General features: G+C 41.0%; 1 protein-coding gene across 2 annotated transcripts in view; it reads left to right on the top strand.

Moving 5' to 3' along the window:
• Nucleotides 1-2163: 2163 nt before the first annotated feature.
• Nucleotides 2164-14095, top strand: part of TOX3 (TOX high mobility group box family member 3) — a 130151-nt gene continuing 118219 nt past the window's right edge. The window contains exon 1 of one of the 2 annotated variants that reach the window (XM_056526367.1): nucleotides 2164-3020. In XM_056526367.1, the coding sequence (XP_056382342.1) occupies nucleotides 2922-3020 (99 nt within the window). In that variant the 5' untranslated portion in view covers nucleotides 2164-2921. The remainder of the gene's footprint in view (nucleotides 3021-14095) is intronic. The other variant, XM_056526368.1, reaches the window with a different exon arrangement.

Genomic DNA, 14095 nt, shown 5'->3' with positions numbered 1-14095 from the left:
ATTGTGCACTAATTTTATTTTGCAACATATGTGACAGATTTGATGCAGGGATATAGGTAAAGAACCCATAATCACTGTCTATTTCTGTAGGACTCTTTTTATATGCCAAATGTATTCACAGATCTAGATCAGCCCACAGAGGCCACAGAACCCGTCATTTGGCCTCTGTTTAGATAGTTTCCAACATGATTTTGTTTTTTCTACTGGATGCAGTCACATAGACCTCTGAAATACTCCACAGAGCGAGATCCTGTAAAAAAAAAAAAAAAAAAAAAACCTATACCGAGTGGTATTTATTATTATATAACATGATAGTCTGTGTATAGCAGATGCCACAGTTATATGATGGAGGTATCTTTTGGGAGATCCCCTGATGTATAACACCATGGTGCCTTAGTTACACCGTGTGCTATGAAGTATCTGGATTGTAGGAATTTACACCATATTGCATTGCTTGCATATGGCTGTATGTCCCCTTTATTTGAATGTTTATCAAAGGAGTGCTTAAAGGGCTACTCTGTCCCTAGACAACTTATCTCCTAATCTAAAGGATAGGGGATAAGATGTCTGATCGTAGGGGTCCCGCAGCTGGGACCCCCGCAATTTCTGTGCAGCACCCAGCGTTCGTTTAGAACATTGGGTGCCAGCAGCGGGGGTCATGATATTACGACCACGCCCCCTCATGACATCACACCACGCCCCCTCAATGCAAGTCTATGGGAGGGGGCGTCTATGGTCACCACGCCCTCTCCCATAAACCTGCAATGAGGGGACATGGTGTGACATCACAAGGGGCTTGATCGTGACATCACGACCCCCGCCTTCCGCTCCAAGTGTTTGGAATAAAATGTTCGAATAATGGGGCAGCAGAGTACCCCTTTAATATTGGGCTATGTATTTATGGCACAGGAAAATATCATAGCTTTCAATGATAATGTTGTCCTCATGACATGTTTACTTTAACAAACACTCCAGTAGGAAGTCAAGTGAGTGTGTATTAAAGGAAAACTGTCAGCTTGCTCCCACCCGCAATAACCAGCGGTACTGCCTGGTAGTGTGTGGGACGCTGATCAGTTTGATGCCTACCGTGCCGTGCGGTTCGGCCATGATCTTCCATTTTCAGTATATGCTAATGCTAACTTGCACCGGCCGGGCTAACTGGCACTCTGACGTCAGCGTTTCTGGCCGCAGCTTATCAATATTCCTCCCCTCTCTCTTCATTACAGAGCGGGGAGAAGAGGGAGAGGCGGAGGGAAAGGGGAGGAATATTGATGAGCTGGGTGGCGCTGCGGCCAGAAACGCTGACGTCAGAGTGCCAGTTAGCACCTCATTAGCATATATCAAAAATAGAAGATTACGGTAAGCATCAAACTGATCAGTGTCCCCCGCACTACCAGCCAGTACTGCTGGTTAGCGTGGGGGGGGAGAAAGCTGACAGTTTTCCTTTAGAGGAGATCTGTAGTGCTCTGAATTTTATCCCCTATCCGAAGGATAGGGGATAAGTTTTAGACCGCGGGTGTCTGAGCACTGGGGCCCCCCCTGATCTCCTGTACAGGGCCGCGGCAATGTACAGGAAAGGGGGCGTTCCGTCCCAGCATGACGCGGCAGCCGACACGCCCCTCCATGAATCCCATAGAGATACATGGAGGGGCGTGCCGGCTGCCGCGTCATTTAGGGACGGAATGCCCCCTTTCCTGTACATTGCCGCGGCCCCGTACAGGAGACCCCAGCGCTCGGTCCCCCGCGATCTAAAACTTATCCCCTACCCTTTGGATAGGGGTTAAAGTTCGGAACACTACAGATCTCCTTTTAAGCAAGATCATTCCAGCTCCTTCATCCTTGTCAGCTCATGCTGTGGACCAGTGTTTCCCAAGCGGGGTGCCTCCAGCTGTTGCAAAACTACAACTCCCAGCATGCCTGGACAGCCGAAGGCTGTCCAGGCATGCTGGGAGTTGTAGTTTTGCAACAGCTGGAGGCACCCTGATTGAGAAACACTGCTGTGGACTGTATCAGAGCTGACATATAGTGTAAAACATCCAGTGTGCTGACAGACAAGAGGCATGCAACATCTTCCAGGTACTATACAGCAGCAAATGACTGCACACAGTGTGGAAGTGCAGCCCCAGCATTCTACTCCTGTATCCCAGCATCCCTGTAACAACAGTAGGTGCCCCCTTGCATCAGTATGTCCACACTATGTACACAGTAGCAGCTGCACTCAGTGGGAGTGGTGGAGGGAGGGAGGACCCAGCTCCTGCTTGTCATTGCCTATTACTATTCATTTCTCCCAGGGAGCCCTGCCAGCAGCAGCTCCTGTCTCTCCACCACTTCTAACTCCACAACCGTTGGCTGCAAAGACTTTTTCTTTTTTTTGTTCTACAATAAGTCCCACTCCACCCCCCCTCCCTCTCTTTTAAACAGGCAGAGAGGTCATTTCTTAGAAACTCATGTATCCATCATTGCACAAACCCTTCTATCTGGAATAAAGTCTTCTGGATCTGTTTGGAGTTTTACTTTGTTTCCTATGATTATTATGGTCTAACAGTCCTCAGGCTTTTTTTTATTTTTTGTTGTTGTTGAGTATTTTTGCATTCTTTTGGGTGCTGGTGATCAGCCTGTGCTGTGGGATCTCCTGATCCCAATAACCCAACGCGTGGCTCCTTTGTGTATAGCAGCTGCTGTGCATCAATGCATAGGCAAGTCCTATGGTTTGGCTGCTTGCTTCTTTAAAGACAACAGCCCCCCTGAACCTCCAGAACTGCTGCCTCCTGCTCCCCATCCTGGAAGAACTAACATCTTAACCCAGGAGTGGGACTTGTATTTCATCTGCACCTGAGGACTCCAGAGAAGACTCTGAATGCTGCTGAACCACTAGGACTAGGACTAGGACTGGCTGCAACTGCAACTTGACTACTTCAAACATGGATGTAAGGTTTTACCCTTCAGCTGCTGGCAATGCCCTGCCTGGAGAGTCACCAAATCTGGACTTTTCACAATGTTTAGACTACTACGGTTACAAGGTGATTATTTATTATTATAAATGTATTTATTTATTTATTTTTATTATCATTGTTTGTAAATAGTCACTGTGTGTGTTTCCTATTTGACTCTAAACCTTATGTTTGACTAGAAGTCAGTGTTTCCCAACCAGGGTGCCTCCAGCTGTTGCAAAACCACAACTCCCAGCATGCCTGGACAGCCTTCGGCTGTCCAGGCACGCTTGGAGTTGTAGTTTTGCAACAGCTGGAGGCACCCTGGTTGGGAAACACTGGTCTAGGGCTTGTACACACACACACACACACACACACTTGTATTCTTTTTTTCTCTCATGCTCTCTCCGAAGGCTGTCAGGGCATGTTGGGAGTTGTAGTTTTGCAACAGCTGGAGGCAACCTGGTTGGGAAACACTGGCCTAAGGGCTTTTACACACACATGCTTGTATTTTTTCTCACTCAGGCTCTCTCCGAAGGCTGTCCAGACATGCTGGGAGTTGTAGTTTTGCAACAGCTGGAGGCACGCTGGTTGGGAAACACTGGCCTAGGGGCTTGTGCACACACACACGCTTGTATTCTTTTTTTCTCTCATGCTCTCTCCGAAGGCTGTCAGGGCATGTTGGGAGTTGTAGTTTTGCAACAGCTGGAGGCAACCTGGTTGGGAAACACTGGCCTAGGGGCTATTACCCACACATGCTTGTATTTTTTCTCTCCCAGGCTCTCTCCGAAGGCTATCCAGACATGCTGGGGGTTGTAGTTTTGCAACAGCTGGAGGCACGCTGGTTGGGAAACACTGGCCTAGGGTCTTGTACACACACATGCTTGTATTCATTTCTCTCAGGCTCTCTCTGAAGGCTGTCCAGACATGCTGGGAGTTGTAGTTTTGCAACAGCTGGAGGCACCCTGGTTTGGAAACTGCTCTAAGTTCTTGTGTCCCCTATTCTGCAAACAGCAGAGAAATGTCATGTTAGGAAAGCTTTGCAGGATGATGTGATTGTAGGATGAAGTGTCTTAGCAGTCAGTGTGGTTGCATCACTGAGATGTCTTGAAGCCTTCAGTTAATGATGCCTTACTATTAGTCATATTAGACATCTAATTACACAATTACAGGGACTGGCACACATAGATTCAAAAGGGGGCTTGAGCCCCTGTCCTTTTTAACACACTTACCCTATAATTCCCTTACTGATTGGGACCTCCATGGGGTCCCATTTAGCAGACGTTACTGCCAGAGGTCCATTACCCCAAGTGCCTTTTTTTTTCTACTTGATCCCCTGCCCCCCAAAATGTTTGTGCAAATCCCTACACAATAATGTCGCTATACTGAGCCGCACACCTCCTAATTGCGCGCAGGGCGTTCAGGCTTTGTACTAGCAACTTTCTTGTGTTGAGGTTTTTCTCTTCCCCCCTTCTTCCATCCACCCATGGTGTCTGCATGATATGTATCCTGGCTCAATCCTTTGTCATAATGTTGCAGTGTTTTGACAACAGTATATTTGATGTGAATGGATAGAGCCAGTGTGGAATGTTTGACTTGTACTGTGTGCATATCCTGCCTTGTGTGCTATTGTTAGGGGAATAAATTACTGCTTCATGTTCTATCAGGATTATAAACTGCTCCTTTACTTAATCACTTTTCATAACAAATGACAGCTGGCATCTACATTATCTTATTAGTCAAGTCTGGGCTTTTTTTTCTAGGGTTGTAAATTGTGATTATTGCAATACAGTTGCAAGTGTGTGTGTGTGTGTGTGTGTGTGTGTTTGTGTGTGCATTTGGCTATTAGGGCCATTGAGTGTTTTGTATATAATGTGTGGTTGTATGTGTCCTATTCATCTTACTGTTTGTACAGCATTGCAGAAGTTTACATGTTGGAAAAGTTTAACTCTTAGCGGTGATAGGGCACGCGCCACAGCATGTTTGCACATATGTGGGCATCAAGACCTTTTATAACCCGTTATATGTCACATATTGTATAGGTGCAGTCTAGACAATAATCTGGAGCACTATCCATGTGGTTTATTCAGTAGTAAAAGTTTTTTTTGTGCTTTACACTCAACCCATCCCCTGGGGATTATATAAGCGAAACACGAGACTTGAATGGCAGGTATATTCATTTTAATGGTAAGAACACTGAAGAAGTAAACGCATGCTCAGATTGGTCATGATGGGAATAGGTGGTTTACAAGTCAGCTCTGTAGTCAATTTATGGGTTTTGTACCTTTCTTTTTAGACTAAAAGTTACCAAAGGTCACTATGGTATTATAAGCTTATAGCAAGTGTATATGAATAAGGGATTTTATCTACAGTGTTATGTGAAACTTTTCTCAAAGCTTTTGTAAGTGTGTGTATGTGTAATATACATATATATGTATGTATATATATATATATATATATATATATATATATATTTATTTATTTATATATTCATATAAGGACATCGGCATGGAGTGTGGTATCCCTGTACGTCCTCTAGTTTTTTTTTCCCCACTTTCCAAAAGATATAAAGACCTAATATGAAATTGACCCTTGTGCACAATACAGTATAAAATATGTGTTTATGTAACCATCATAAGTAACTGCATTCCATTTTCAGCACTGCAAATTATATTGTTATATAAATGCCTAAATGAATACATATTTATTAAAAACATCTACCACGGGACGCAGGTTCAATAAAACTTGTAGCCAAACAGTTTAACAGCAGACAATAGGTGGACATTCTAGCTATACAGTGTATAATGTCTTATATACACCATCAAAATGACAGCCTAAGGTACCTTTTTAGATTCAGTTGTGTCTTCTCCAGTTAATGTCATGCCAATAATGCTTTTCCCATTTTACCAGGACACTCCCCCTCTTTTTATACCACATCCAATGAAATTGAAATTTTCTCCACTCACTGCCTATTAGGAATTGCCCCCTGCTGAGGGCCATTATTGCAAGGTAATTCTTTGAAAATTCAATGAGGATATTTGTCTTTTCGTGATGCAGACTGGATGACAAACACAACTAAGGGATAAGGATTGGTGTCATTTCACATTGAATGGGAATACTTCATTACTTTACAATTTTAAAGCTGTTATGCATTATGCAGACTAAAATACACCGGGCAACTTGAAATTATAAAAGAAATGGGATGTATTTCAGTATATGCAATTCTGTTCACTCTTTAATAAAAAAACTTTTAACAGTAACAAAAATAACAATTACAATTAGTCTTAGAGATACAGTATTAGTATTACGGCTTGTATTGATGTCACAGATTTATACACCATCTGGTATATTTTAGAAAGAAAAAAAAACTAAAAATAAACAACATTGCAGAATTCTAAACATACAGGTTAGTAGATAAACTATATAGGAAACCTACAGTAGCCTAAATGCACCAGTTAGGAATTAGACATATATGGCCATATACATGGTAGCGAGCCATCAATAGTGATGTTATTGTGGTCATCATATTAATCTACACTTTAGGCAGCCTTCCCACCATATGCATTAAACATCTATACACAGCATAGGTAATAAATGTCTTGGCCCTGGAGTCCCCTGATATTGCGGACAGTTTCATGCCCTGTTCCTCTGTTTCTGAATAGATTGAATGGTGCGGTGTTGAGCCTACACACTGTCACTGCCTTCACAATCAGGAAGACTAATACTGCAAAACATGGTCACCAAGAATTGTAGAGGCATTATGTATTGAAGCCTATCATGTCTTAGGATGTTCTGTTACATCACAATTATGCAGGCCCAGCACACACATGATGTCATAGTGATGGTTACATTTTGTGTATTATGAAGACCACCCCTTATACAATTGGAGAGAACAACCTTTCTGGATGTTTAGCTTCTTAAAGGCCAAACTCATTGAAATCTGTCACCCCTTCAGCAGCCCCACAGCTTAATCACAGGATTCTAGGAAGTTGCATTAGAAGCTTGGGGCCTAGCAATGGCGCCAGGTCTGCCATGTTCATAAGCCTATTATACCTTTTATATTGGCTATATAACCCATACAACTTCATGGCAGCTTGCAACTTTAGTGGACTATAACTGTCACATAGTGTAACTCCAAAATTGTTTTCCCGCCGTTTTGTTGATAGGGAGAGACCCGGCACAGACTGAGCGGTCAGGGTTACTAAGACAACTGTACACCGCCCAGTGTGTGTTTTGTGCTCAGTAGAAAACCAAGTTGTTGTTTTCTTTTAATCAACTGGTGGCAAAAAGTTACACAGATTTGTTAATGACTTCTATTTAAATATCTTAGTCCTTTCAGTACTTATCAGCTGCTGAATGCTCCACAGGAAGTTGTATAGTTCTTTTCTATTTGACCACAGTGCTCTCTGCTGACACCTCTGTCCATGTCAGGAACTGTGCAAAGCAGGAGAAAATACCCATTACAAACCTCTCCGGCTCTGAACAGTTCCTGACATGGAACGAAGCACTGTGGTCAGGCAGAAAATAACTTTACAACTTCCTGTGGAGCATATAGCAGCTGATAAGTACCAGAAAGATTAAGATTTTTATACAGAAGTAATTTACAAATCTTTTAAAATTTTTGACACCGGTTGATTTAAAAAAAAATTGTTTTCCACTAAAGTACCCCTTTAATTCTGAACTTTGCAGAATGGATGGGAGAGCAATGTTGGAGTTATGCTTTAATGCGGTTATCCGGCCTTACACAATTTATGGCCTATTACCAGGATAGGCCATTAATGTTAGATTGGCAGGAGTCTGACTTCTATAACCCGAAAACTGCAGTACCTTGCACCACCACAGCAGAAGTAAACATTGAAGAGGCAGAGACTAGATAAGTTGAAATAGAAAAATGTTGTTGCAAAAAAGCGTAGCCTTAGGAGGACATTTATCAAAACCTGTGCAGAGAAAAAGTTGCCTAGTTGCCCATAGCAACCAAAAAGATTGCTTCTTTGATTTTCAAAAAGGCATCTGGACACCGAAAGAAACAATCTGGTTGCTATGGGCAACTGGGCAACTTTTTCTCTGCACAAGTTTTAATAAATTGCCCCACTCGTTTTTAATTCCAACACAGAACTTATTGCAGTGTGTTGCAAATATTGCATGTTCAAGTCCCCTTTAAGACTAAAATCAAAGTAAAAAAATAAAATTAATAAGAAAGTAACCCCTACTGTTTAATCCTTTAAACTACTTTAAGACAATCAACTGTATTTTTAAAGAAGTTTTTGAGCCTTACAAAATTGTTGGTTTATTATTATGATAGGCCATCAATATTAGAATTGGCCTTTGGTCGTATCTGCAATCACTGTACCATCGGTTGTGTTTACACATAATATATTGGTCAGTATTTGGTCCTCATTTTAGAGTATTTTTAGTTAAAACCAGGATTAAATGCAAACTCCCCCCCCCCCCCCCCCAATAATGCAGACTAACCTTAGTAGTCATGGTGAATGGTTATGCTGTGCAGTCAAGTGGACAGGACACTGCAGTACCTTGCACCGCTTTTACTAATAGTACAGTGACTGCCATTCAGTTAGTTCTTTCAGGGGGTGCATTGAGCCTAATATTGATAAATTTTGTAATGCTGGACAAGCTCTTTAAAGGTCAGAATCTGAACGTACAGTAGGTGTATCATAGCGACTGCAATTTAGCTTTCTCCAGGAAATCATGTGACCATGCATGAGTGCCTGAAGAAATTGAAATCAGTCAATCAATCAATCAATCAATCACTGCTTAAATAATGACATAATATAGATCACACATCTCTGACATTTACTGGCAAGATGGAGGTAGATAAGAAAAAGTGCATTGAGAATGGTATATGCCCCAAGAAAGTGGTAGATTACACTTTCCCATTATCCAGACAGAATGATCAGCCTTTATATTTCAGGTGCATTGTTGATCTGCACAGTGGTTGTTTAGCTAATCGCTGTAGTGATCAAATCTAATGGCCTATTGTCAGGATCACAGGCAGCAGCTCACACCAGGCTACAGGTTGATCACAAATCCTACATTTAATGAGATTAAGGTCAACTTCTGTCATCGCACTCCATGGGCATCCTGTAGACACGAGCCAGACTTTAATTGTTCGGAGAACCATTTCCTGGCTTGATAAATTTCTAAGTTGGACATCTGTCAAAGGTTAACGCTGGTATTTTTGTATTGTTTATAAAATGGAACAGATTTAATACTGGCTTATATGGTGGGCCAAGATCAAAGTTTTTATTTTTTTTAAACATACAAAAAGTTTCTGCCAAAGCTAAATCAGCTCAATGTAAAATAAGGGTTTTTGTTTTTCCAGTCTATTAAATTCTGTATTACATTGGTCAAGTCACAGAGCAAGGTCAAGAGATTTGAACTTCCTAGTGCCTTGCATACCTATTAATGGATCACATTTATTTGTCAAAGAGCTCTTCCGATAATGTAAACTTTAATGTGCAGATTAATTTAATAAATATCTTAACTGACTAATCCATTAATGTACTATATTTGTTGGTTTGTCATGGAAGCCATGGAGAAAATTCAAACTATATATACTCGTGAGTTTTGATCTAAACTCATGTCTTAATGCCGTATAGTTTTAATGCTATGCCATGAGTCAATTTAAGAATATAGGGGGGGGGGGGGGGACACTCAAAGACATGTCTTATTAGGGCTCTTTATTTTGTGCCCCAAAGAGTTTTAAATGGGTACACCAGCCCTACGGCCGTCATTCCCCCTTCCATAGACTTGCATTGAGGGGGCGGGGCATGATGTCCCACGGGGACGAAGTGGTTACATTACGATACTCCGGCTGCGTGGTCGTCATGCTGCACACTCGGAGCCTCCAGCACTAGGGAGAGGTCGCAAAGGTGGGTTCTGAATGACAGATTGCGGCAGTCCCCAGGGGCGGGACCCCAGCGTTCAGACACCTTATCCCCTATCCTTTGGATAGGGGATAAGATGTATTAGGGCCGGAGTACCCCTTTATCTGCACATCATTTTCAGAAGTGTGTTCGGTCTTTTGAAAATTTGGGGCAACCAGAAAGTGGTGCTAAACCTTTGAAAATAGGGTGTTAATAGCACAAAAAGCCTAACCACGCCCCTTTTTAAAAAAAATGGCTAACAGGGCGCTAAATCAGGTGATAAATGTTTGAATATGTGGCGCTAATGTGTGCGCCACATTTTAAGCAAATGTGGCAGAACTAAAGCAAAAAAAGTGGAGCTAAATTCTTTGAATATCCCCCCCCCCCCCAGTCTACCCGATTAGCAGAATTATGGCATTCAACCTTGACCATCGTTTTGATCTTTAAGTCATTTTTATATAATGATCTGCATTGATTTCAATACAGGTTCTCTAGTTGTAGTCCTCAATAGCTATAAGAAGTGAGAATAGGTAGACTAAATGGGCCAAATGATTCTTATCTGCAGACACATTCAATGTTTATAGATTGTAATAACCATCAAATAAACTTGTTGTATCATACTTTTTGCTGCCTAACAAAATTATTAAAGATAACCACAATTATGAAGCCTCTGCCACTATCACTCTGGTTAGCCTAACTGTATTGTGCCTATGTGTCCTTTTGTATATTGTAACATTTCAATAAGAATTTGTTGACGGCCAAACTAGGGCAACCAATTCAACAATTTATCAGTGTTGTTTCATAATTGGTTTTGTCCTCATGTAATTTCAATATCTATGTTGTTACTTGTATTATAAGTAATGGTTCTAACTACAATTGGGACAGGTTGGTAATTTTAACAAAAATTCATTTTGTAATACAACAAACCAGTGCACGTTATATTGTATATGTTGGGCCTTGTTACAAATCTGGTGGTGCATCACTGATGTGGGGGTAAATAGGTCAGCATCATTTCCTTTCCAAAAGATACATTAGGTTGTCTGTGGAGTGTAATGGTGAAATATCATTCAATTACATTTTATTTATGCTATACAGTCACCATATAGTATTATTTAACGTTAAGCCTAAATGTGTGTGTATATTATTCTACTGACTAGTGAGAATATAATGAGAACGCCTTCCTTAGGCTACTGTGTGAAATGCTGACCATAGCAATTGTGGTGATTACTGGGCTATAGAGCTGACACATTCGTTTGCTGATGTTGGCAGATTGTGATTGTGTAACATTCCAATTCTTTTATGAGGACTTAATCTTGCATTGTTTTTATATCATGTAAAATATATTAAAGGAACCTGACTAGGACAGACTTCATTAAATGAGGACAGTTACAAGTGACCCAATAATGCTTAACTGCTGGTGCAATTGCATCCACAGTCCTAGTCCTGACTAAAAATGAACTGACCAGTCAATAGTCATCATGTACCCTTATTAGAATATGTCTCATGCTCGATTATACCCCCTGATTCATAAGGACAGTAAATCCTTTAGTGGGTGGACTGCTCAGACTTTATTGCTTCTATGCTCTCAATAGAATGTTTTTTTTTTCTTTAGTTTTTATGCTAGTTTTCATATTTGGTGTTTGGAAAACAAATTTTAAACACATCTTATCCTAGTTAGGTTAAAAACTATGAGATTTAGGGAAAATCGGCAACGTAAGAACCAAGGATGGGTTTACCCATTTGTTACAATTAAATGAATGGTCTGTTTTATCTACAAGTTAGAAATATGTATATGTAAACTATTTACGAACAGTGCTGTGGGCCTGACAGGGGGAGGCCTAGAGGGCAGGAGAGGACTAGGAGAAGGGTGTGGAGAGCACTAAATGTGATAAGCAGCAAACATTTTATAGGGAACCTGTCATTAGTTTCATGCTGCCTGAACCCAACAGCATGAATACTGACAGGCTCATTCATTACAATGGTATAAAATTTACTTGGAAACGCTGCAGTGTTTCAAACGGTTTATAGCTATAAAACTGCCTGGACTACTGTGGTGTATCCGGGTACCTTGTCTCCATCTCACTAGCCTGGATAGATGGATCTCTCCCTATTTTGGTACATGATCAATCAGTGAAGGCTGGTGGGGCCAGAAAAAAATGCCAGGAACCCTTTTTTATGCCAGTTTAATAACTTTTGAGTTCTCTGAAACCCTGCAGCATGGTACATTATAATAAGAGAACCAGTCACTGTTTCGGGTAGCATGAAACTGATGACTGCTTCCCTTTTAAAGCCAAAGATGACTTGGGTATGATGACGGTATGTCCTACTTGAAGGTAAAGGTCTACCTACAAGCTCCGGTACTATAGTGAAAATAATCTATCAGTAGTAATAAATTAGTAAAGTCTGGAGAAGAATAGCCAGTCATCATCTGGAATATGTTAGTAAATATGGAGTAATATTTCCAATAATAATTTGACTTATCACTGTTTTATGTTGGATTCACGTATTGTTCGTCCCACTGTTTAGAAATGTATAGAACATTCACTTTAATTAGAACGGCCAAACCAAATACAGGATCATTTCTTCTTAATCTGCTTGGTTTAAAGCTACTGAATCAATTTTTCACAAGTTCCAATGCTGTTTTACTGCTGTTAGTTTAAATGAATGTTCTGCTGTTATTTCTGGGAAAGGCAAGTGATTACAAAGTATGTAATACACTGGGCAGAAATAAATTAATGTCTATCATAAAATACACTTTCCTCCCCAAGAGAAATAGGCAGAATAAGTGAAGGAGAAAGATTTACTACACTAGGTCTCATACATATAAGATTAGTACATATACAAACTGGAGGTGGAGGTGTTGCCCAACCTAACAGATTCCAGTTTTTATTTCATTTCTTTATCAAAGGATAGAAAATTTTAAGGAAGGCTTTTATTGGTGGCCAGAAATAACAATGTTTGGCCCCCCCATGTCGTTGGCACCAGTTGTCATAGATCAGACCGTATGCATATAGCTTGTCAGCATGAAACACAAATGTTTAGTGATTCACCTCGGGGCTTGGACAATTCACAATAATTGATGTATTTAAACGATAATTAAAGTGTCTGAAAAATGAATATGTCAAGACTAGCCAGGAGCCATCTATAGTAGTAGTGTACATTGTACTCAAAGGTCAGATAAAACATTGTGTTTAGAATGTACAATAGAACACTTAGAATTGCATAAATATATATATATATATTTTAGATCTTTAAGAATGTATGCCATTATAGCTGTAGACAAATGTACTGTTGCTTTAATTGGTATAAAAACATTCATCAGTCAGACATAAAGGCCATTTTCCCTTAGCTTAGTGGCTTAATCCTAGAGCACTGCTAGAGTACCCATCAATCGAACAATTTGCAGTAGATAAAACTGGGTTAATTATAGACAAGGCAGAAAAGGAGCTGTCACTGAGGATGAAAACATTGGGATATCTCTTATCCATGGTTCATTTTAAATGAAGTCCCATCTTAGAGGCCTTTTTAAACATATTTTAAGCATTTGCATAAATAACAAGTTTCTAATTTAGGATCAGAGTAGCTTATTATAGCCATAAGAGTAAACTTATCCTGAACTGCAGGGCAGTGAGGGATTTAACATCTCTACTTGAACTGTCAGCACATTATAGGCTGCAGAGAGTAGTAATAATAATAATAGATGAATTATTATAAATTTTTCTATTTTAGTTCTACAAATTATTTAAAGTTACAGCATGTAGAAGGCCTTTGTAAATACTTATGATGCAATGATTGGACTTGAATTTATGGCCCCAGAACTTCAAGGAAACAGTGCAAAGGCCCAAGCCTCTGTGCTATTTTTGCAGCTAGATGCACTGGACTGTGGTCTGCAAAGCTTTTGAAGGCTTAAAGGGGTACTCCACCCCTAGACATCTTATCCCCTATCCAAAGGATAGGGATAAGATGTCTGATTGCGGCGAACACGCTGTTGGGACCCCCCGCAATCTCTGCTGCGGCACCCCAGTCATCCCGTGCACGGATGTCTAGCAATGACTGGCGACGCAGCGCCAGAGGCCCATGAGGACACGGCCATGCCCCCTTCATGATGTGATTCCCTCACTCTCAATGCAAATCTGTGGGAGGGGGTGTGGCAGCCTCCACCCCCCTCTCATAGAATTGCATTGAGGGGGCATGATGTGACATCACAAGGGGGGCATGGCCGTGATGTCACAAGCTTCCGGCGCTGCTGCCGGCATTTGAACCTCGCCCTGCCCCCTGCCT

This window comes from Hyla sarda, chromosome 6 (assembly GCF_029499605.1).
Source record: "Hyla sarda isolate aHylSar1 chromosome 6, aHylSar1.hap1, whole genome shotgun sequence".
In the NCBI taxonomy this organism is placed as follows: Eukaryota; Metazoa; Chordata; class Amphibia; order Anura; family Hylidae; genus Hyla; species Hyla sarda.
The sequence above is the reverse complement of the archived record's forward strand: the minus strand, read 5'-3'. Positions and strand labels throughout refer to the sequence as shown.